Source organism: Eupeodes corollae, chromosome 3 (genome assembly GCF_945859685.1).
Source record: "Eupeodes corollae chromosome 3, idEupCoro1.1, whole genome shotgun sequence".
NCBI classification, from domain to species: Eukaryota; Metazoa; Arthropoda; class Insecta; order Diptera; family Syrphidae; genus Eupeodes; species Eupeodes corollae.
The window spans coordinates 59,779,101-59,805,124 of NC_079149.1; the positions used below are offsets into that span (position 1 = coordinate 59,779,101).

Here is a 26,024-nt window from a genome sequence, read left to right on the forward strand (position 1 = left end):
TTTGTTTAAGTCGGTAACTTAGTCAGTTCTTGATCACGAAAAAATGTATTCCGAACTTACTGACGTACGAAAGGAATAGATTCTATGGCCCTTGAAATGCCACAAAATGTCAACATTATTTAAGCGACAATTCTGACCCATCACAACTTCCTACGGCAAGTTAAAAATTACTGTAATATTCAATAAAAAGTTTAAAATTAATTTTAAGATTTAGTTTTTATGAAACAACATGCAAACCCTTATTTTTTAAAAAACAAATAATTGAACAAAATATCAAATATGAAGAAAATGAAAACTTTAAGTTATACGACCCTTTTTTTAATTTTCAATTTCCTTATTTGAAATTGTGTATTTTTCTCATTTCAATTGAACAAAAGTTTTCTATGAAACAATATCTTTTAATAACTATATTACATCGACCTTACCTATACAAACCCTAATTACAAAATTAAAATTACCAACGCAATGTTAACGCCAACATAACCACCACCACCAGTTTGCTGACTTAAACAAAATAAACAAAGTAATAATACTTAAACATAAAAATGTTTAAAAATAAATATAATCAGTAATCACTATATTTTTGTTGAGAGCCAAAACGAGTATGAAGCCGCTACTCAAATAAACTTAAAAACAACTTTATTTCATGTCACTCATTAGACCGCCCTATACAGGTGAGAGATGATACAACTCTGTGAATGTGAAATGAGCCATACCCAAATAATAAAATTAATACTTGACTTAACATAGCAAAGACAATTCAATTGCTTTTGGTTTTGGCAGAGGTGGAACACACCTATGGAAGTAAGGAGAGGGTGTTGTGGTGGAGCATTAATTAGGGAATCATTCAATTCTCATGAATAATTTAACTCTGACTCAGAAATCAGTGTGACCATCTTTTCTGTATCCAAATTAATTTCACATATATTTGAATTTGAAAAGAATTTAATGTTTCACTACAAATAAGTTAAATGATGGGTATGCTGAACTGTATTTGAGTTACATTTTAAAATTAAGATATTCAGGTACAGGGTCCTTCAAAAATATCTCCCATATTTTAAAAGGCAATCACAAATAAATAAACAATTTAACAGACAAATTTTATTGATTTTTTAAAATTAAATACAATGCCATTAACATTAAATAAAATAATTACTTAGAAAATTACCATTTTATCTATAAATAGCTTTTAATATAAATGTCCGAAAATACGAAAGGTTTTTTTGCCGGACCCTGTACAAATAGTTTCATAGATCTTATGTGTCTATTTATTTTCCCAGAAAGAAGTTTATTGAACTTATTAAAGTGTGCTTGTTGAATTTTTCGACATTTTAAAAAACAGTTTTTTTGATAGTAACGTTCTTGGAGAACAAACTCAAAATTTTCAGATTTAAATATTACATATATTGTATTGGAAAATAGTCTTCGTAAAAAACCACGGTTATTAGATATAGACTTAAGTTAAAGTCTAAATCCTTAAATACAAGCAAAACCTAGAAGTCTAGGCTACAAATAAAACTCTTTACGAGAAAAACTCGAAGACTGAACGGGACGACGCTGGATTCAATTATATGTGAGTGATACCAGCGAAAACCTCGTCGGATCTCCTTTCGTGGCTTTTCCTATGCAGTACTAATAAACCACAAGTTTTAACGAATGAGCTATTCGAGATAAGATGTTGTACCTGTTCTTTTTTTAGTGCTTTAAAAAAGAGTCATTGAAGATTAAATAAAGTTTGTGTCTAAAAAAGTCTTAGAACATCAAAAATCTCTGGTGAGTTTTAGAGGGATCTATAACTCATGTCGACATTCAAGATATAAGGATAATTTTGAAACTTGTACAGTGCACTTAAAAAGCTTATGTCCATTATCCATAACCGTAAATATCTCACGAACCAATGACGCTAGAGACTTGAATTAAATTTTATATTATATATTGTAACGTGATACCAAACTAGTATATTTTTGGAAAAAATTCCAATCAATGTTTTTTATAATGACTTTTCTCCAAAACAATTTTGGGCAACGAAAAATAACGTTTTTAACATTTGGTATAATTTTGAGAAAAGTCATATTGACAGTTTTTGTTATAAAAAATAATATCCTTAACATGAATTTCAACTCAAATATCTTTTCGTAACTTTGAAATATTGGCTTCTAGTAAAAAATAATGTTTTCAACATTTGGGAAATTTTTTTTAGAAAAATCGCATTGACATTTTTTTTTTTTTTTCAAAAAATATAAACCTAAATAAAAATATTTATAAAAGTTGGCCCAATTGATTTTTGACTCATATATCTTTTCGTATCTTTGAAATATTGGCTTTAATTTACTTTTATCTTTTAATAAATATTGCTGTCCACATCCAGTAAAATTTTGGGAAAAATCGAATAGAGTTGTTTTACAAAATATAAAAACCTAAAAAAGAACAATACTAAAACTTGGTAGAAATTTACTTTCGACTCAAATAGCTTTTCAAAAATTAAAAATATTGTCTTCATATTTTTTATTTCACAGAAAATATTGTTTTCGATATTTTCTAGCTTTTTTATAAAAATCCAACACTCGAAAATTTGGTAAAAATTGATGATTGGTTCTTGATATCTCTTAAATTAATATCGTTCATCCAATTTGTAAAAATTTTATAAATGCTACTAATTGGAAAAATGTTGGTTTCGACTAAAAATCTATTTAACAAAACAAAATTTTCAAACTAAACTATTTCTTTATATCAAAAATATTGTTGGTAATTTTTAAATTTTTAAAAACAATTCAACAGACAACTTTTTTAACCCAACACGAAAACCTACAAACTTGTAAACAAGATAAATCGACAGACGGGATGGAAATCTATCAGTCTTTTTTTTTAATGTGTTTACAAAAATTATTTAGATTTAATTTACCACCATGGTCACCATAATAATTAAAAGCGCCCTCTCTGTTGAATGGATTGGCGGTGGCGACAATGACAATACGGCCTCTCCCATCGCAGTGGGTGAGATGTGCTCATCATTCTGGGCCTGATTCTAGGAGTGCATCATCATCAACATCAAAATCATCATTATCTGCAACCTAACACATCCCACCTGCACCTGCTGTTTTTCTCTTCGTCATCGACGCGTCACAAGTCGGGTCTTACATTATGGAATATACATTAATAGGAAATTTTGAAGGTCCCATCAGTTGCGCCGTAATCGCTCCTAAGTACACATTTGATTGTTTCAAATTTATCAGATACTTTATCCGTTGGGACACTGCGGTTTATCTTTATCTTGAATTTTTATGTTGCAAAGGGAACGACAAACATGATGAGCGACAAGAGACGAGGGACGACTGACGAACAACAACGCCACCGCCCGTCTCCGTCACCGTCACCGGCAACGATGACGAGATTTTTATTTATTGTTGTATTTTTGCTCTCAAGTTCAGACGCTTGCTTCTACGAGGCTGTGTCATTGTGTATCTGAACCTGTGAGAAAATATACTCTTCCTTTATCCATTGTTGTGTTATACAAAAAAAAATATTATAAATTAATTTTAATCGCTAGAAAAATAATATTATAAATAATTACATGAATTTCATTATTGTAATATTTTTTCCTGCTTATTGCGTGTATCTTTCAGATGACAGTAAAGTAAAACACAATAAAGTATCTGTCTACCTAGGCGAGATCGGAGAAAAACACAAATAGAAGCTGTGTCGGTGTGGAGCAGTTATGATAACAAAGCTACGATTTTATCACCTGAGAAAAAATATTTCATAACGAAAACAGCAAAGAGATACAATCGTAAAACAAAAAACCTACAACAACAAAAAATTATATACTCATTTGAATGAGTTGAAGATACAAATTTGTATCTTTTTTACTCCACACGTGTAAATACTAAGATTGGAGATTTATCAAATAATTTTGTACTACTCGACGACGAAATGAATTATTATTTTTATGTTTTGTTACCTTTTTACCAAAAAACATAATTTTCAATCACAAATAATTTAAGTGTGTGCCAAGTGTTTTAAGTTTGCGTTCTTATTAAATTAAAATAATATTGTTGAGTTTATTTTGTACATAAAACAGAGAAAAGCAAACAAAAAAAGAAGTTAAAAATGGCCGAATTGGATATCAGTGGTAATAGCATACAGCTGGACTGTAGTGTGGACAGTGGAATATGTGTTGAGGGTGTAACAAAGGATCTTAAGAAGAAAATCCAGGAATTCAAAAGGATTCTATTTATACTCGAACGAGACAAAGAAGCGATGCGATTACTCAGAGAACGACTGAGGTAAGTTAATTAAGATTATTCACTTTAATTATACCTTATAGTATATATTATACTCCGCATGACTCGGGTCCTCTCTTCTTAATGGCATCTGATGATGCTGACGATGGGTTCTTATCTTCTTTTTTATGATGAAGGTTAAAGACATTTGGGTTAGTCGAATATACGAATGGATGATTCAGAATTAGAGTGGATTCTTTCGATTTTGGTTGGAGGTGATAAAAAATAATGATTATCATTTTGAAGACGCCCAACTCGAAACAATGATGGGAAACCATAGTGAACTATTAAAGAGTTGAAAGAAATAGAGTAAAGTGTCTTAACCTTTAAACAGTTAACTGAAATACCTTTTTTCTTACGTAGTTTTTGGTGTGTAGCCTTGAATGAAGTTTCGCCTTGAAATGTTTTTTGATTTGCGTTTAATTTTCTTAAAATGTATTGCAAAACGAAAACAGTTTAAGTATGCATTCGAACAATTTGGCATTTTAGAAGCACGTCTGAGCATTTATGCCTCACGCCCCAATTAATAGCAGCGATACTCGCAAAACAAAAAATAGTAGTTGCCCAATTTTGTTAAACTAAAGGTTCAGAACGAATTTATGTGGCTAGTGAAGGTTATCTTAAAGTTATTTGTATTTATCAATAAGTAGTTAAGAAACCTTTTTTCTTTAAATCCCTGTCAAGTCATTCATAAAAAAGTCTAAAAGGATTTGAGAGAAGAGACCACAAAGCTTTGATAAGTCTATTAATGCATTAAAGAACATATGTACATACATGTATTACTAACAAAAAAGTAAGAAACGTATTAGATACGGTTTGCAATTACTTTTTAAATTCTTTAAAAAGGTCAACATTACAAAAAAAATAAATATCTCAAAAAAACGAAATCCAAAAAGTAACACATTTATGTTAAATTTTCAATGGCAGAAAAATGTTTTCAAAATTTGTCTGTCATTAAAAAGCTAAATTTAATAGACAAAAGAATCAAATTTTTAAAAACATGAGTTCTTCACTATTTCAATTTGTTATCATACAAATACACATTGCCTTAATTCCAGAGCAGAAGTTGGGACTCCAATTTTACAGTTTTCTTGTATAGTGGACCCGAAATTTTACTCTTCCCATTTTGTTGGTACTTAAGCGTATACTCACTTTGTTTCTCCTTTTTTTTATTTGTTAATAAAAGAGGCTGGGATGCGACCCTCACTGATAACTTCCCATCCCGTCTGTCGATTTGTCTTGCTTTAAAGATTTGCAGGTTATTCAGTTTTGTTAAAAAGTCGTCAATTGAATTGTTCTAAGAAAATTAAAAATTACCAACAATATTTTGCATAGAATAAAAGGGTTTGATTTCAAAATCTATTTTTATTACCGAGATTTTTAGTCGAAAACCTATTTTTGCAAAATTTTAGTACTATTTCTTAAAAATGTTTGTTTTTCTTATATAAACATATACAAATTATATTGTTCTCGAGACATTGAGAACCGAACATCAATTTTTACCAAATTCGATAACTACTTTTTGTAGTTTTTTTTACGAATAAACGGACTGTTAATTTAATAAATGTTAAAAACAATATTTTCTGTAAGATAAAATTAGTTTGAAGCCATTATTTTTAATTTTTGAAAAGCTATTTTAGTTGAAAGTAACTTTTTACCAAGTTTTAGTATTTGTTTTTTTTAGGCTTTTATTTTTTTGTAAAAATAACTCTCTGTTCAATTTTTTTGGAAGCAATATTCGTTATAAGTTAAAATTAGTTTAAAGCCATAATCTCACAGTTTTAAAAAGATATTTAAATCAAAAATCAATTTTTACCAACATTTGTTAAATATTGTTTAGGTTTTAAATTGTTTGTAAGAGAACTGCAATCGAATTTTTCTCAAAGTTTTACTTAATATTGACAACAATATTTTAAAAAAAATAAGAGTAGGTAGTTTAAAGCCAATATCTCAAATTTTTGAAAAGGTATTCGAGTAGAAAATAAATTTACTAACCTTTATTATTTTTTTTAGTTTTTTTATTTTTTGTTAAAAAAAACTGTCACTTTAATTTTTCTCAAAATTTTAGCAGATGTTAAATACGTTATTCTTCGTTTTTTTTTTAAGTTTTTTTTTATTTATAAAAAAGTCATTCCTAGAGTGCTTCAGTGTTTACATTTTTGAAGGTAAACATATTTTGGAGGTATACTTTTAAATCTTATTTGTTAGCTAGGTAGTTATAATGTACTTAACATATTTTCCATTACAGTTTAATTACAAATTAGTTCAAGGTCGATAAGGTTTTTACTTAAACAATTTGAATACTCTATTAATTTAAAAATTGTAAGAGTGTAATTTTATTTGGAAATTATAGGCACAATATTTATTCAGCTTTGTTTAAATTCAACATTGGTAGTGTGTTATGTTATAAGTTATTTACAAATTCAACTTTATAGCTACATTATAGAAAGTAAAACTTGTCTCTGTAAATTGTATACCATAAATTCTTCAGTTTTTTTTTTCATTCTCTCAATCTCCCTGTTAGATCATTTAATTCATAAGTTTTAAAAATCCTACAAAACTACGTGTTCAGAAAATGAACATTACATTTATACAAAAAATTAAACACATTTATACAAAATTTTTAAGTTAATCTTCGAATCATATATTTTGAGAGCAATAAAAGATATTGAGTTCAAAAATAGTTAATTTTATAAGACATTCTCGCTTTGATACATTTTTGTTGAAAATAGTCAATTTACAATATTTTTTTTACAATATTAAAGAATAATTAAAAATAATACTAAATTTTGTATCTAAAATATCTTGAAAGAAGGCATCTTAGACTGCAAAATATTGTTTTTCTTATAACATTTATTTTATTAAACGAGTTGGTAGTCATGGTAGCTAAAAGCTCGCTTGGTAATATTATTAAAACATAAAATATTTTATTAAAAGTGGATATCCTTAAATTTACAATACTTTTCACGTTGCAACTTTTTACTTTTACTTTGCAAATAACGTTTGACCAAACTCAAATTTTCAAAGAGGATTGAAATTGTTTAACTCGTTGCAAAATACGTTTCACCAAAAATTTCGAGTCTTTTATGGTCAAAAATTTTCCAAAGTATTAGTTCATTATGTTTTACCAAACAATAAACTTTGCAAATTATATTGAGAACTTTGAGAAACTTTTCAGTAGTATGCAAAGAGAAAAATGTCGAAAACTAACAAAAAATAAATGAGTCGTTTTTCAAATGAAGAAATAAATAATAGTTATAGTTAGATGCATTACTTGAGCTTGTTTTTTTTAATTTGTTGGTATTTACCAAAAACCATGAATTTTGAAAACTGTCTGACTCTGCAGAAAATTTTTAATCCATAATCCATCCATCAGTTTTGTCCAAAACAACGTTTCTTTTGCAAAGCTGTAGTAAAATAAGTAAACAAAAATTAATCCCTTAAGAAAATATTTAGAAAACGAGGAAGTAAATAATAGTGACCAAAGAGTAGTGAAAGTAAGAATTAACCTCGACATCAGTAATGATTTTTTGGCAAAAGAGAGTTTTCTATTTAGTGTTGTCAAAAATTTAAATAAACTACAATTCAAAAAAGCAAAGAAATACATACAGTGAGTGCCATTAATATTCGGTTTAAATAAACAAAATAAAATAAATAGAGAATACGATAACTCAAAAAATAACACTTCATTAATATTCGTTTTTTGTACATACTTATATTAATTTTTTGATTAATCTTTTTTACCATTGATTTCAATATTTTGTTGGATACCTGTCCAGTCACTTGGGCATGGTTTTTATAATTTTTTGAAGGTATTGAATGTCTATTTTGCTGCATTCTTCTTGAAGCCGTTGCTTAAGTACACATTTTGATGAGAAGGGGTTTTCAAAAACTCGACGGTCCAATTCATCCCACAAATTCTCGATTGGGTTAGGGTCTGGAGATTGTGGAGGTGTTTCGATAACTTTTGGACAGCCAGAAGCCATTCCCTTATAACATGTGTCTTGTGCTTCGGGTCGCTGTCTTGATAAAATGTGAAATTCCATTAAAATGCCAATTCTCTTAGCACTTTGCCTTAAATTTTCTTTTTGGATCCTCAAAATAGTATTCCTTTTTCATTATACCGTCGATGAATACTAAATTTCCCATGCTTCTTGCCGAAAACCCCCACAAACCGTTTACAGATATTTTCTTTTTGAATTCCATTAACATTTCTAGCACAATTTTTGTTGCACTTAAACGAGGATTCGATTTAATTTTTCTTCCTATAAGCCGTTCTTCTTTCGTTGTTAACTTTTTTGGTTGACCCATCTGCTTTTTTAGTTCGATCCTTCCTTCTCTTTTATACCTCTGAACAATATCACTCACAGTGTTTGGCTTCGTGCCTGAAATACCAGCAATTTTTGTATGTTTCACCTTGATTATTATGGCTTTCATTTTTTTTATTTGCGCCCCATGATTAACTTTTTAAATAAAACCAAACGATCTTACACTAAATTTTTTTTAAAATGTTTTCGAACGTCTAGTGAATACTTTGTTTTAACGGTACTCTTGAGTAGACAAACTGTTAATCGGGGCAAATGTCAAACTCAGCAAAGAAAACATGTGTCCATCTCGCGTTGTTTATTTATTTTTTAATGAATTTAGGGAATAATATACTAATTTATAAAATAACCTAAATTTAATTTTTACTGCAAAAAAAACACCCAAAAGTATGTTTATAAAAATAAACCGAATATTAATGACACCCTTGCAACAACTTTTGCTTACCCTAAATTGGGCTGTAGCCAAATATTTTTGTCTGCTAGAATCAATTTGTATTTTTTACGATAGTTATGAAAACATACAACTGTCAATGTATTTTTTTCGATGCATATTTGATCTTAATAAACACAATCTAAAACTTACTTTACAACTTTTCGAATTACGAATTAATTGCAAAGCTGAATTTTAAATTGGTGAAACACTTTTAGTTTTCACTTTTCAAATAACGACAGAAAAATTGAAAAGTGAGAAGTATTTTTGCTTTGCAAATTTTGTGAAACATTTTGCACTTTTACTATGCAGGATTTTAATTTGTTTCAAAGTGAAACAAATTGTGGAGAAATAGTCTCCACAGCTTTCTTTTGCGAATTTTCAAGAGACGAACTATTTATTTGAACAATAAAATTACAGCAACTCAAGCTACTATTAGAAGGTCAACGTAAAAATGTTGTCAAAATCTATCACAAGGTTGTCAAATCATGTAATCGTCAAACAAAAAATGATGTCAAGCCGTTGACGGTTACGTTGACACTCATTTTCGAGTCAACGCGTTAACTCTATTCTATGACCGTTTTTGGGACGGTCGGTCATAGCAAAGCTCTGACACTGACAGGGTTGAGTTTTTTACCGATTCAACGCATATTTTGAATATAATCCTATAGCAAGGTACAATATGTAAAATCAGTTCGAAGATTGTTTTTTAAATTAACTTTAAAATACTTGTTAGTTTTATTTTTAGATTTTTTGATAATAATTTCTATCAGAACCATAAGCCTTGAAAGAGCAACTGGCAGTGCAGAAAAAAAACTAGCAAGACAGAAAACTGTATCTACCTCTTAATATATATATGTACGTTATCGATTGTTGTTTGTAGGTATAAAGTAAAAACAGATAATTAATAATAGCTTAATTAAAACTGCAAGGTCCAAAAAACTAATTGACTGATGAATTGTTTTGACTAGAATCGATACAGAGATTCATCCTGTCTGTGAACAATAAACCAATTAGCTTTTTATTTAGACGCATTTTAATAGAAACGTTATCCAATTAATTAGTGCTGAGATAAAAGTCACTATGACTTCAAATAAAATAAAATTTGTTTCTAAGTAAAATTATTTTTAACGTTTGATCAGATGGAACCAAACTATAATAGCACCATACAAAAAGTTATGGCCCTTTGAGGTTACTACATTTCCCTACAAAAACCATCTCTTACCTTTTTTGAAAGAACCTAGCTTGGTGAACTATTTCCAATTCCTCTATTATTGATCGCTATTCAACTTTTTATCTGTTCTATTTAATTTGAAAACCAATAACCTTTAAAAGCCTCTTCTACGCCACAACTTATTATGGCTTATAGTTGGGTGTAAACAATAAATTGCAATTTTATTTGTTTCCCACTTTAAAATACCTAACAACTTATCTTCTTTTTTCTGTCGCATATTTATCAAATTTTCCTTGCAAAAAGAAAATTCATTCAATAGAAGATGTAAGAAAGGGCAAATGCATAGCTATAAGAAAAGGAAATAAAGAAAAAGTATTGATTACAACTCAAGAATTTTTAAAGTTTCCATCTATACATAATTTTGTCAATAATAATAATAATCCTCAAACAACCCTTACTTTAAGTATTTATGAAGAAAGTATTAAATTCCATTTTTTCTTTTCTTTATAATTTCTCAAAGCCAATGGACTTGTAATCAGACTTTGCATTGGACATAATGTCAAAGGAATGCAACAAAAAAGCTAAACACCAAGTTCTTATGGAAAATAATGTAGTTTCTAAAAGGTTTTTCATACGAAGCGCACACAATTTTTTCGTTTTACTTAAAAATAACTATAAAATTCTTTATTTTCAAAAAAAGTCTTATTTTAAAATAAATACTCGCAGTTTGTCCAAAGTAATTGCAAATTAATTAAAAATGATCGTCGATAAAAAAAAAGAAAGAGAGTGAGAATCTAAACTTCATATTTAATATATGAGATACAACCGTTTTTAAAGCTTATGGGGCTTCACATGCATACTACGTCTATCACAAGTTTAGCAAATTGTTTAAACTCTGGTTTGTTTATTTATTTTATCTCACTCACGATAAGGTGCGAAATTTTGCCATAATTTTAAACAAAAATTACCCATATCATTTTTGAATCTTATCGCGACCCGTATAGCGAGGCTTCAGTTGTGCCTTTACTAAAAGAAAAGCTTTAGTGAAGCATCGCATTCGAATCCAGTAAATGTGTTTTTGTTTTTTGTTTGTCACTAGTCAATTGGTTTTAAACAAATTTTCGGTTTATCATTTGGCGGTTAGTGTAAAAGAAAATAATGTTCTTTCTTTTTTAAATAATAAAAACCTGAAGTTATTATTTGTTGAATTTAATTTCTTAAAAATACAATGAAGAAGAAAAACAACAGAGTTTGCAAAAAGCTGGAAAATATAATATCTTAACACACGCGCAATATTCTTCACAAATAATATAATTATATTGTGTAACCTTCTTTAAACGTCATGTGTTTACATTTCTCGCATAAGTCATGCAATATTTCAAGTAGCATGTGATTTTAAATTAGTTTATTTTTTCTTCAAAAAGTTATGGTTTTCGTAGTGATTTAAAAAATATACAAAATGAAATACAAAAATAAATAAAACAAAGTGATTAAATTAGGTATCTCTTTGATAAGTGCCATTCATCAATGTCAAAAAACTGTTAATTATTTTAATCGACAAAGAAAAGTCAACAAACATAATGTGTTTTTTTTTGTATTAATATGTGAATCTGGTTTAGAATCAGTGGCCTTGAAGATTGAAAGCTTGTTTTTGGTAAAATATTTTTAAAAATGCATTTTTTGTGTATTCCACTGGGTCGCGTTCAATACGATTTGAAGTCCAAATTCACACTTCTCTAAAAAGAATTAACATTGAAAAACAAACACAAATCAGATGTATGAATTCTTTGGATTCTGGGCGAATAAATAAAATGTCTGGTACTTACTCTTTAAACCATTCGTGTTGTTTGTCACAAAATAATAAAGGATGTTCTATATTAATTTTAAGGCATAAGCTATAAATTTATACTGTATCTGTGAAAAATTAGCAAGTACATTCGAAATATAAGTCACTACATTACCCGTGTTTTGTTGGAAAATCTATCGATAGTAAAGTAGAATTTTACACGAATAACAAAAACAATATCCGCAGCATGAATACTACCGATAAAAGTTAAAGTAGAATCTTACTACGGATGGGTTTTGACATTTTTACGAGTCTCGAATGGATCTTATGTGATTTCGTGCTCAAATGCTGGCACAATTGATATTGCATTTGTATCTCGATGGCTGTGTTCGTTGAGTAGTTGTGCATTTTTAATCATGTGTTTTCCTTTGGGGAAAAAATCAATCTGTTACTGTTGATGTTATTTAGTTTTGTTAATGAAAATGGACTAACTGGGCTTATTTTGCAAAGGAAAACAATAAAAAAGATAGTTTCCACCAAAAGCTTATCTCAGTTTAAATTAAATAAATCTTTTTGGTGGTTCCAACACACAAGAAGATTTAAAAATGATTAAGTTTGACAGGACTTTCTAAAATGCCAATGGTGTTTTGATGTTTCTTATGAAATGCAAGTGAGATAGTTTGATTCGTGTTAAACATTGAAGAACTGAAAAGTTCTGCACCATATAAGAATATGCTACCTCCTGCATGTGCAATTTTGTTTTTCTTAATTTGATTAAACCATTAGACCATATTGCATTACTTGTAAAAACTACTCCTCCACACAGATTTTTCCTCACAAATTTTGACTCGATTCCGGTCGGGGAATCACTCTTATTTCAACTCTATTAAGGCATATAAAGAATTTAGGCGAGTTCCAAGCTCGCTTCAACAACACATGTTAATGTAGTAATCTACTAACAAACTTCCTTCTTGAAGTTTTTATTTTATGTCAAATTTTTTGCTTAATATATTGAAATCGAGTAACATCTTACACAGACGAATTTTTTTCAACTTTCAAAAGTCTGCTTATCCGATTTGACCTCTGGTCTGAATTTCGATTTTTTTTGGAATTTTTTGGTAAATTATTCTGGAAAATATTCAATTGTATCAACTTTCAAATATAAAAACTGGACTACTGTGGATCGTGTTTTTGGGAATTTCTCACTGTACTATATATTTAATACTTAAAAAACACGGCTATTTTCTTCTACTTTTTGTCAAGAGTGTCCTGTGGTGTGTAAACACTCAAAAGTGACCAATTCAACTCATTTGTCATTTGTGAAAGCTGAACAGCTGTCTTTACAAAAATGATAAAGTAAATTTCATAGTAATTTAAGGCCTTTGTAGCAATGTGAAAAAAGTTTCCAGACGCTTGAAAAAATGATACTTATAAAAACAAATACTTGATATTTTCAAAACAAGTTTAATTTGTTTCTTCGATTTCCATATCTTTTTGAAATCCCGTCAATCATTTACGATGATAACCATTATTTAGACAGTTTTGATTAAAAATTGTTTAACCGAATCTTACGCTAGCAGAGAGTTTTGTGATTATCAAATTAGATGACTTAAATTCACTCATCACCTCCTTAGCCGATTAAAAACCTGCTGATGCGACATAAGCGATGGAAGCAGAAATATTTATAATCGAATAGATTATGTATCATGTAGTTCGTAGACACAAACTGAACCATAAATCTATCGAAAAATGCCAGGGATATTAGTCACAAGAAGCCATTAGCAGTCGTTGCTGAGCGAATCGATTCTAGATCTTGTACAAATTCTGTGCTAAGATTTGGAATCTTGTTTAGTTTAGATTTAACTATTTGACCACATTTTTTCTAGTTAGTACGTTTTGGGATTTCTATTAGGGGAAGAGGTTCTGACTTAAAACTTATGTTAAAAAGAATTAATTTAAAGAATTTACAAAAGAGACTCCAATTTTGCATCAATAGATTTCGGTTGTTATTAACATAACGTCGCGTCCTTTCTTTTCACTGTAGTTCAATTATCTGTGATAATAAGTTTTGTTAAAATGTGTTCAACTGTTACTAATCCATTTCATTTTACGTCCTTTTGTTTAGATGTTTTTTAAAAACCTGAACAATTAGATTGTATGTTTACTGATTTCAGCAAGGCCTTTAACAAATTGTGTCATGAAACATTACCTTTAATACTTTCGCAGCAAGGTTCGAATGACTATTTCATAAACTGGAGCTCCTCATATTTAAAAGATAGACGTTATAGTGTTAAATTTTGTAATGAGTGTTAAATTATATTTATTTATATTTAAAGCTGCAGGACCAGATGGAATAATACCAGCAGAATTACAAAAAGCTTCTGATATAATTGCACCAATCCTTGAGGCAATTTTTACCAGCTGTCTTTACCTGGTCCATGTTCCCTCGGCATGGAGAGAAGTTAAAGTTGTTTTTATACATAAAGCAGGTAAATGCTCCCAAGTCAATCCTAAAGATTTACGACCTATAAGTCTATCATCATTCCTTCTTAAGACCCTGGAAAGATTGATTGATATCCATTTAAGGGCACGTATCGATACAAGACTTCGTCTCAACATGCCTACTGTAAGGGTAAATCGGTGGAAACAGCGTTACACACTTTAGTACGCACCATCGAATATTCCCTCCATCATAAAGAGTTCACTATGGTTGCTTTCCTTGACATCGAAGGTGCCTTTAACAACGTGGACACATCTGCAATCACTTCTGCACTGACATCTCTAAATGTAGAGAGTTCGCTTCGGGAGTTAATTCATTTAATGCTTACTAGCAGAATAATTAATTCAAAACTGGGCAACTCTTCTAGCAGACGATTCGTTAGTAGAGGGACACCGCAAGGTGGTGTTCTATCCCCTCTCCTCTGGAACCTAATGGTGAATGAAATCCTAACTAGTCTGGATGCGGAGGGTTTCAGAGTGATAGCCTATGCGGACGACGTTGCTATAGCAGTTTTAGGAAAGCATCTTAACATCATAAAAGAACTCTTACAAAATGCCTTGGACAGACTAATACTCTGAGCTGATCGGTGTGGACTGGGTGTTAACCCACACAAAACCGATCTGGTCTTATTTTCGAGGAGATACAGAATTCCATTTGTCAACCCTCCTTAGATTAAAGGTATCCAATTAAAATTCTCAGATGAGGCCAAATACCTAGGTCTTATCTTAGACAAAAAACTAAATTGGAAACGCAACGTACAGGAAAGAGTCAAAAAAGCTACTGTAGCTCTCTTTTCTTGCAAAAAAGCTATTGGTAATAAATGGGGTTTACAACCCAGAATCACGCATTGGCTATACACATCGGTAATCAGACCGATTTTAACGTACGGTGTAGCAGTATGGTGGACTGCTTTAGAGAAAGGTATAAACAGGGATAAGTTAAATAAATTCCAACGCTTCGCACGACCCCGTCTGCGGCACTAGACACCTTGCTCTACCTTACACCTCTTGACATATTTAGTAAACAAATAGCTGCAAGCTCTGCTATTCGCCTCAATGCTTCGTCGCAGTGGACTGACAACAACATTGGCCACTCCGTAATTCTAAGGTACTTAGAATCAATTCCAAAGCACACAGACTACACCATCCCCCAACTACAATTCGACAGGAATTTCCAGATTTCTATACCTACCAGATCTTTTTGGGAGGATAGGACATTCTTAGAGGATGAGTCAATCCACTTTTACACAGATGGCTCAAAGACCAAAGAAGGGGTTGGTGGTGGTGTGTACTCTGAACGACTTAAATTAAGTCACTCATTCCGCCTTCCCAATCATTGTAGCGTGTTCCAGGCGGAACTTTTGGCGATTAAGGAAGTCTTGTCTTGGCTCAAAGAAAACGTGATACCAACATCTGATATCCGTATTTTCTCCGACAGCCAGGCCGCTATCAAATCTCTGGAGTCAGTCTCTACAAACTCTATAACAGTCCATTACTGTCGATCATCTCTAATGGAGATGGCGCAACAGTTTAATATTCACCTTTGCTGGGTGCCGGGCCATAGAGACATTGCAGGTAACTGTAAGGCAGATGAACTCGCCAGGAACGGTACAGTACAGCCCATCCTACCACGTTTGGCAAGTACTGGCATACCAATCGCTACTTGTAAACTGCTACTAATGCAAGACGCTGTGAGGAGGGCAGGCACCAGGTGGACCAACATCACCACGTGTCAAGCCACAAAAAACATCTGGCCAACACTGGATTTAAAACGTTCAAGGTGCTTGCTCTCTCTAAGCAGATCGCATATAAGCTCGATAATAGGTGTCATAACCGGACACTGTCTAATAGGAAAGCACGCCACGAGACTAGGCGTATTCTCAAATGACTTTTGCAGAAGCTGTATGGACGAGGAAGAGGAAGAAACGGTTCTTCATCTTCTCTGCACATGCCCTCTAGCTCGAAAACGCAAGAATTACCTAGGAGAATTCTTCTTTAACGATCTAAACGATCTAAATCATATCGGTATAATCAGCCTCTCACGTTTCGTAAGGGACTCTAACTGGTTTCATTGAGCTTAGGAGGAAGCCTAAAGATTCATGTGGTATCACAATGGGCCATTAAACTGGCCTAAGTGTGTCCGTTCCATCTTGGACAGCCACTATAACCTAACCTAACCTAAATTATATTTGTCGAAAATTCTGGTGTCCCCCAGGGCAGTCTCATTGGTTCTATTCTATTGTTTTATTTATAAATGAATTGGATTCGATCATACAAAATTCGTCTGTCCTAATATATGCTGATGACATTAACATTTTTAAGAAAATTTAATCTATTTCTGACTGTATTTTCTTGCAGTTTTACACGCAAAAAAGTTGCAATCGTTTTTAATTACATGCTTGATTCTTGTCCTTTAATTAGAGTATATGTATTTTCTGGCTTGGGTGTTGTCTTGAATTTTAAAAACATATTAACTTCCCAGTTAGGAAATCAAATCAAGAGATTTGGCTGTGATCTCCTGATCCATATTATTTAAAATTACTTTTTGTTGCATTTGTGAGACCAGTCCTGAAAAACGATTACTACGCTGTACACGTCACAAGACTCGGAGCCATTCAGAAAAGATTTTTGCGTTTTTGTCTACGATCCCTTCCGTAGATTCATGATATTCAATCATTACCGCCTTATTCACAAAGACTTTCTCTCATAAATCTTCCTTCTTTGACAAATCCTAGGATGTACTTGCAGTTTTGTTTTATTTTTGGAATAATAAACGGACAAATTTCATCACCATCAGTTCTTGGTAGTTTAAACTTTAGTTTTAGTCTTTCAAGTATAAGACTCCAAAAACCATTTAATACTGATTTTAGCAGATCAAACTATGGTGTACATAGCCCCTTACATCAATTGATTGAAATCTATAATAAATTCCACTCTTGCATTAATTCACCAAATGTTAATATAAAAAGGATAAATTCCAAATTAATATTTTTCAACAGTCTAGTTTAAGTTTTAGATTTTAAGTATATATTATATTAATAAGAATTGTTAACGTTAGGATTTCACGAATTATAATAACAAATAGTAAATCAATTACATCCCCCTAACCGTCATAGTTTTTCGGACTTTGTAAGAAGAAGATGGGAGTATTACCTCTGTTACAGATACTTAGGTTATTATTGATAATAAAATTAATAAGATACTCACCTCGTTCGTTTATCTCTGAACTACCACAGAGAGAACGCCACGCGCGAGTTATAAGTCGCGGCGTGCGCTTGGGTAAAAAAACAACTTATTGGGTTGAAATTCAAAATGACAATGATCTTTTATTTTCAATAACTTTACACGAAACTTATTCTATTGCTTGTTCTGATTCCAGGAATTCGAAAGGAAATGAACTAGACGCTGATTAAGCGTTATGCTTTCGAATTCCTGTTAACTTTAACAATTGTGTTGACCTAATAATAATAATAATTAGTATCGTCGGTCAGTGACTTGTTGTGTAAGCATTATTCCCTGTTGTTGCTGATGTTGCTGATGTTGCATGGGAATGGGGTTCGTAACTCTTCCCCCCTTAGACTGGAGCGATAGGGTTGGAGCGACAGGTTGAATACTGTGACTGGAATTGTTTCTGAAGTATCTGATGATTATGCCGATGATGAGAAGAGATAGTATAAGAACTACGGCATCAGTGAAGAAAATTCTATGGTGGGCTCGTTTGATGTTGGTTTCATTCGAAAAATGGTATTCTTTTATTTTCTCGAGGCTGATCTTCTCGATGGTCAAATTTGATATAATTTTGGCATATGAAGCGGGAATGATGTAGATTTCGTCTTGGTAAGCTATGGGGTTATTGCTGTAGGTGACATCATTTATATTGACTGAACAGTTTTTGTACTTAAGGAGCGCTGTGCCTTCTATCGTATAGGTAGTGTTGCTGCATGTAGATTTGATGTTTGTTGAAGGAATATTAAGAAAAACTATATGATTCGGCTCTGGTGAAAAGATTTTTTCGATTCTTCCCAGATCGTTGAGTGTACATTCTGCGTTTTGATTTTTGAGCAGTTGTCCAATGCAAGGTGAGTTGTCGAAATCTTCTATAAGACTTGGTTGCTTACATATAAATACATTTTCTATTTTTGTACATTTATTGTTATAATAATATATATAATTGTTATTTATTGCAATATAAGGTTTTGTCACAATTTCTTTACTAATATTTACGGGAAGAGGAATTAGGTGCAAAAAGGAGAAGGTGTCTTGGGAAAATATTGGAATTTTGATATTGAATATAATTTTGTTGCCATTATAATATGCCTGTAACTCTAGAAGTTCATAGATATGCTCATTTGATAAAATATTGAATGACTGTTCTTCGAAAAGTTTATTTATATGTTCGAGTTCATCTGAGTTTAAAATAAATTTTGGGATTATGTTAATTTTAGCAAGTATGATTGTTTCGGCTATATTGTTAATGTGGTTTGACAGCAGATCTATGTTATAGTTGACTTGATTTAGATATTGGGACTGTTGGATGAAATTTTCGCTTCTTCTAACGCTGTTATATGTCTGTTGAAAGTTTGTTCTAAGAAAGTCTTGAATTTTGTCTTGTTGGTCGTTAATATGTTTAGTTAAATATTGGAGTCTTTCGAAAATTTTGGTATTTAGTTTGGATTGTGTTTGGTCCTGTTCTGATGCTGTTTTCTTTATTGATTCTATTTCTTCATTTAGCTTAAGTGCGTCGTTTGCGTCCATATTTCCGGTTATGAATTTTATTGTAGTTCCTAGTCCATTAATAATTCCTCTTTTGTTTCTTTGTTTTGGCGTGAGAGATTTGATCTTTTCGGAAAGGTCTCTTAGTTTAAGTCTTAAAATCTTCGTCATTTCTGTTAATTTATGGTCTTTCTCGAATATGTCTAGTGAGTATGTAATGCTTTGAAAATCTTGGAGTGAGTTTATTTCGTCTACACTCCTTTCTAAATATTAGCTCGTTAGAGTTTCTTTCTTCTGGTTTATTTCTAAAGGTATTAAGTTTATCTATTCTTTTACTTGTTGTGTTTTCTAAATGTTTTTTTATTTTTGGGAAAAAATCTTCTTGAAACTTCGTAATTTTTGTTATGTAGTCGTGTTCTTCGTTGCAGGATATATTTTGTGTGAATGTATAGGGTCTGCCGTAAAATAGTTCGAAGGGAGTATACTTTGTGGCTGAATGAATAGCATTATTGTAAGTAAATATGGTGTCAAAGAGAATTTCGTCGTGGTCAATTTGGGTTTTCTTTTCTTTAAGTGTGGCTAGGATGATTCGATATATTTCCGTTAAGGTTGAGTGTAAGCGTTCTACAGGAGAGTTACTAGATGTTTGTTGGAATGAGGTTATATGAAGATTAATGTTGTATTTTTTGCAAAGGTCTTTGAAAATGTTGGAAGTAAATTCTGTGCCTTGGTCACAGACGATTTTCGATGGGATGCCGTGTAGGCTTATATATTGTTTAATTGATTTAACAACAAGAATACTTGTCCTAGATTGCAAGGTATATGCTGCTGCGAATTTTGAAAATTTGTCTAAGATGGTTAGTATAGTTTTATTATTGATGGTGTATATATCGATGTGTAAGATATCTAGTGGTTTCGAGGGTGTTTCCGGTTTTTCGAATACTACTTTTTGGGGGTTTCTATCGTATTTAAGTAGTTGGCATTTGTCACAATTGTTAATTGTTTCTGTTATTTTTGTTTTTAAGTATGGAAAGTAATATTTTCGTTTTATATGCAATAACGTTTCGTCTATGCCTCTATGGTTGAAACTATTATGGTAATTTTTTATGAGGTTTTCTTGTTCGTCAGCAGTTCTTACGTCAGTTAGTAGTTGTTTGCATCTTACTATTTTGAATGTTTTATTGGCTGAGAAGTATTTTGAATAGACCGATTGGACTATTCGAAAGATGTCGTCGTTTGTATAGATAGCGTTTAATTTGTTTGGTGATAGGAATTTCTTGAATATATATCTGTTATGGTGTCCTCTGTAAAGTCTGGTTCTCTAATCGTTCGTCTTTGTTTGTTCTTAAAAATTGTTTCTAGTGTCATTGGAGATCCTTTGTCACTTTTCTCCAAGATGGTTTGGAGGCTGAATTCATTGAGCGGTCTTTCAGCTATGGGAATGCCGTCATTTAAGTCTTCTAGAGCAGAGTGTACAGTAGATCCGCTTGTGCCATGCACTGAGAAAGTATCGTTAGCATTTACGTCTATTGTTTGGATATTGGCAGGGTGATTTATTTTGATTCTACTGAGAGCATCAGCATTTGTACTGGCGGTACCTTTTTTATGAACAATTTCATAGTCGTACTCCTCGAGTTTTAATCTCCAACGTGTTAATTTGGAGTTGGTATCCTTTAAGTTCATAATCCATGTAAGTGGTTTATGGTCTGTAATTATTTTGAATTTGCGTCCAAAGAGGTAGGGCCTGAAGTACTTTGTTGCCCAAACTATAGCGAGTAGTTCTTTTTCTATAGTTGAATAGTTTGTCTCTGAGGACGAAAGAGTTCTGCTGGCATAGCATATTGGCCTATCGCTTCCAATAGGGCCTTGAGATAGGACAGCACCTATTGCAAAATTGCTAGCATCTGTCGTCAGATTAAACGGTTTCGAGAAATCGGGATATTGTAGGATTGGGTCATTAGTTAAAATGTCTTTGCATGTTTCAAAGGTTTTAATGTATTCTTCCGTCAGTTCTATTTTATTATCTTTTTTTAGGCATACAGTGAGAGGTTTTACCAGTTTGGCAAAGTCTTTAATGAATTTCCTGTAATAGCCAAGTAATCCTAGGAATGACTTGATGTCTTTCTGGGTCTTGGGTATTGGAATTTTTTGAATGGCTTGGATTTTGTCTGGATTTGGTTTAACTCCATCTGTTGACACTATGTGTCCTAAGAAAGCTATTTCCTTTCTTAGAAAGTCAGACTTGTCGATTTGAATTTTTAGATTTGATTCTTTAAGTTTTGTTAGAACTTTTTCAAGGCTTTCCAGGTGTTCTTGTAAGGAGGTAGAGTAAATAATTATGTCGTCCAGATAGACTAAACAACATTTACCTACGAGGTTATTGTCCATGACTCTTTGAAAGGTGGACGGTGCGTTTTTCAAGCCGAATGGCATACGCAAATACTCGTAGTGTCCTGCATCAACGGAGAAGGCTGTTTTGGCAATGGATTTGGGGTCCATTTCGATTTGGTGAAATCCGCTTGCAAGATCAAGTGTTGAGAAATAATTACATTTTCCTAGTTTGTCCAAGATTTCATTGATGTTAGGGATAGGATATTTGTCTGAAACGGTCTTCTCGTTTAGTTTTCTGTAATCAATTACGAGACGCCATTTCTGTTTACCACTTGAGTCTTTTTTCTTGGGGACGACCCAGACGGGTGCGCTCCAAGGTGAGTGGCTTTGCCTAATTATACCCTGTTTAAGCATTTTGTCCACTTGTTGCCGTACTTCTTCCTTGTGGCAATAGGGGTATCGGTAGGTTTTTGTATAGATTGGAATGTCGTCTGTAGTTCGAATTTCGTGTTTGATTTTATTTGTGAAGGTCAAATTTTGACCGTCTTGGAAAAATAGGTCTTCGAATTTCTTGCAAATTTTTAGAAGGCCTTGTTTTTCTTCTTTATTGAGGTGTGAGATTGAAATTTGTTTTGTTATTTCGGGACTTTTTTCCGTTATGTCGCAGTTGAAATTGAAGTTATTCATTTCTATAAATTGAGAGGAAGAATAAGGATTTACTTTTAATGGTTGTTCTATTAATAGAGTTTGGTCATTTGTGGAGCTGTTGCAAATTTCCACTGGACAATACCATTCTTTGGCAGAATATATGCCCTCGGAAATTGTGAGGTTGGGTTTTATCAAAGTCTGTTTTATGAATACATCGCCATTTTGGTAATCGACAGGTATTTTCACTATGGTTTTTGTATTTGCGAAGATAGTGTATTTGCCAGAGCTTAAATTTGGTTTGAATAAGAGAGGAATAGAAGAGTTTCTTGTTACTAAAGTTTTATTACTTAGGTCGATCTTAGCATGGAGTTTTGTAAGAATATCTAAACCTATGAGTCCATCGAAATAATTGTGGAATTTAAATATTAGAAAAGTCATAGTCCCATTTTCCTGAAATTCCTTAAAAATTGGTGTTGAGACTTTCTTATCTAGTTGATGACTTCCTAAAATGGTGGACATTTTTATTGGAGGAGAGCTTTCTATTTTTAATCTAGCAGTGAATTCGGGGTTTATAAATGAAGCGGATGCTCCAGTGTCTATTAGAAACTTCAAAGGACGACCAAATGGTGAAGAGATATTAATATATGGGAGAATGAACCCGTGTTTGTTTATGTCTAAGTATCCAACTGGTTGTTGGAGGCAAGTGGAGGAAAATTTCCTTCGTCTAATTCTTGTAAGGCTTCCAATGCCTGTTGGTCTTCGAAACTGAGGAATTGGTCTTCAGGTTGGTCTTCATACGTATAAAATTGATTTAGGTTGTCAAGATAAGATGGTGGTTCTTGGGCGTCGACGTTATACATTTCCGCAGTTCGTCTAGTTATATTCGATGGTTGTTTGTAATTTGTCGATGGTCGATAGTTAGTAGAGTGCTTAAAGCGTGATTGTTCCGATCCTAACTCCATAGGTTCTGGAGGTGGGAGAGGACGGTTTGTATTTGATGTTTGGTTTCTTGGTGTGTTTAAATTTTCGTTCGGTTTCGAGAGGAGATTTTGGTTGGGTATGGAATGTTTAGAGAGAGAATTTTGTGGTGTTCGGTGATAATTTTGGTTAGACATGAAAGGTCTAAAAGATAAATTAGCGTTGTTTAAGAAATTTGGGGCTTGATAGTTTTGGAAATTTTGGTGGGGCATGAAGGATCTTAAGGGAATGTTAGAATTACTTGGGAGATTTGGGGTCTGTTGGTTTTGTGTGTACTGGAAATTTTGGTAAGGCATGTAGGATCTGAAGGGAAGGTTATAAATGCTCGATAAATTTGGGCTTTGTTGGTTTTGTGCTCGATGGAAAATTTGGTTATGGGTGGGGATATGTTGTCCAAGAGGGAATGGGAAGTAGTTTGTTATTCCTTGGTTTTGGGTTTGAGGTTTTTGTACTGCATTTTTCATGTAGAACATATTCTGTTCTTGATTACAGTAAGATAGGGCTAGAGCTAGCGTACTTGGCTTCATGGCTCTTATACTTGAACCTAATGGTTCTCTTAAGCCCGAGAGGAATGTATTGAGGCACATTTCGTGAAAGAGTTGCCTTTTCGCTGTAATAACGTTTTGGTTTGTCTCGTGGATACGTACGTTGTTGTTGAGCGCCGCTTGGAGTTCTACGACCTCAGAATGAAATTCTTCGATTGTTTTGGTTCCTTGTTTAAGTCGGTGTAAGTCTTTTATCAGTGACGTTTCGTTACGTTTGTCTGAATAATGGAGAACTAAATTCTCTTTCATTTCGTCCCAGTCAAGATTCGTACCGTACATGTTTAAGACTTCGTTGGCTTGTCCGCGGATTTTGTTCCTAATAGCTCTAAGAATTATATTTGCATAGGGTGTTTGGTTTAAGCCTGACAAATGTATTAAGATTTCTTCGACATTATTTATGAAGTCGTACAAAAGTCGAGGATTGCCTTCAAAATTTGGCAGGTCCTTAACCGCATCGGGAATTTTTAATGATTCGGATATTGCTTTTGAGCTGAAAGCTAAGGCAGCTTGAGTATTAGAAGCTAAGTTGTTAGTGGCGAAACTGTTATCATTAAGTTGGGCTTCTGATGTTGAAGCAATAGGAGTAGTTATGTTATTCATGCTGTCGTTTTCGATAGATTCGGGGATAGAATTAAGACTGCGAAACAAGCGGGTAAGTTTTTGGTAAGGTTTTGGTTGGGATTTAGGCATGGGATATAACTTAAAATATGATATGTAGTTTTATAATATTTGCTTTATAATATTACAATTTGTATTTAAATGTATATGTATGTATATATGAATGTATATGTATGTAAATATGATTTTCGTTCTATTTATAATAATGATATAATTGTTATAATTTTACTGTCTTATTTTATTTATTTAATACTTATTTATTGAATATATAATATATGTATAATTCTTTCTTATTTATTTTCGATTATTTTATTTCTTGTAAAAGTTTTGTATTATATTCTTTTATTGATAACTTTGCACATACGTACATATATGGTTTTGATGAAACAAAATGTTCTTATTATATATTTTTCTCTTTTTTTTTTTTTTTTTTTTTTTTTATAAATGATCAATAGAATTTGTAATTTTCATGAATTTAAGTTTTTTTAAAATTTTACTTCTAATTTTACTAGAACCTACTTACATTAACCCAGATATTAGAAGGATTATCATTTCGTTGTTGTTGTAGTTGTTGTAGTTGTTGTTGTTGTAATCAATATGCTCTTGATTATTTAAATATTTGTTTCCCTTTTTTTTTTTTTTTTTTTTTTTTTGACTCGATATTCCGTCTATTAAACGAACAAAATATTTAATTTTATTTCTTTATAGTCAATATACCGTCGACTAAACGAACAAAATGTTTACTTTATTATGACATATTATGACACTGAACTAGTCTTTGTGTTGTTTTATTTCTTTATAGTCAATATACCGTTGACTTAGACGAACAAAATGTTTAATTTATTATGACACTGAACTAATCTTTTGTGTTTTTATAATTTTTTTTTTTTTTTTGCTATGTAGGTGCACTGGTTTTAGGAGTTGAAACTCCTTGTTTTCTAAAGTTTTCTTTTCACTAACGGTAAACCTCCGTATTTAAATAACTTTTCTAAACTTTAACCAGGCCTATGCCGACTGCGCGAGTTATAAGTCGCGGCGTGCGCTTGGGTAAAAAAACAACTTATTGGGTTGAAATTCAAAATGACAATGATCTTTTATTTTCAATAACTTTACACGAAACTTATTCTATTGCTTGTTCTGATTCCAGGAATTCGAAAGGAAATGAACTAGACGCTGATTAAGCGTTATGCTTTCGAATTCCTGTTAACTTTAACAATTGTGTTGACCTAATAATAATAATAATTAGTATCGTCGGTCAGTGACTTGTTGTGTAAGCATTATTCCCTGTTGTTGCTGATGTTGCTGATGTTGCATGGGAATGGGGTTCGTAACTCGCGCCGCGCGCGCCGCGCCGCGCCGTGCGGTCGCATCACATTCAATCAGAAGGATAGTTCTTGATTGTCGGTTATGGGTGGAATAGGCAAACACCAAAAGTAGTTTTTTGTCTTCTAAGCCAGATCGGGAGTGAGACAAAAAAAAAGCTTTTAAATGTTTCTTTTTAGCTAAAATACAAGTTCTGCGAGTTGGTTTAGTTTGCTATTTTATAGATAAGGTCATATTGGCTATCTGTGAGGCCTCGCACTCTGAAGCATCTAACCCATGGTTCTATCCGCCCTTAGGATTTTTGAAGCACACTTAAAGTGCTTCAGATTAATCTGTACGAAGTTCAGCACGATTTTAATTTCCAGTGGAGCCGG

At 32.1% G+C, this 26,024-nt stretch overlaps 1 protein-coding gene across 1 annotated transcript in view; it reads left to right on the forward strand.

Annotated features, from left to right (window-relative positions):
• LOC129950497 (titin) overlaps nt 1-26,024 on the forward strand; it is a 164,305-nt gene that overhangs the window by 29,598 nt on the left and 108,683 nt on the right. Inside the window, exon 2 of the mRNA XM_056062434.1 lies at nt 3,624-4,283. Within this exon, the coding sequence (XP_055918409.1) occupies nt 4,108-4,283 (176 nt within the window). The 5' untranslated portion in view covers nt 3,624-4,107. The remainder of the gene's footprint in view (nt 1-3,623; nt 4,284-26,024) is intronic.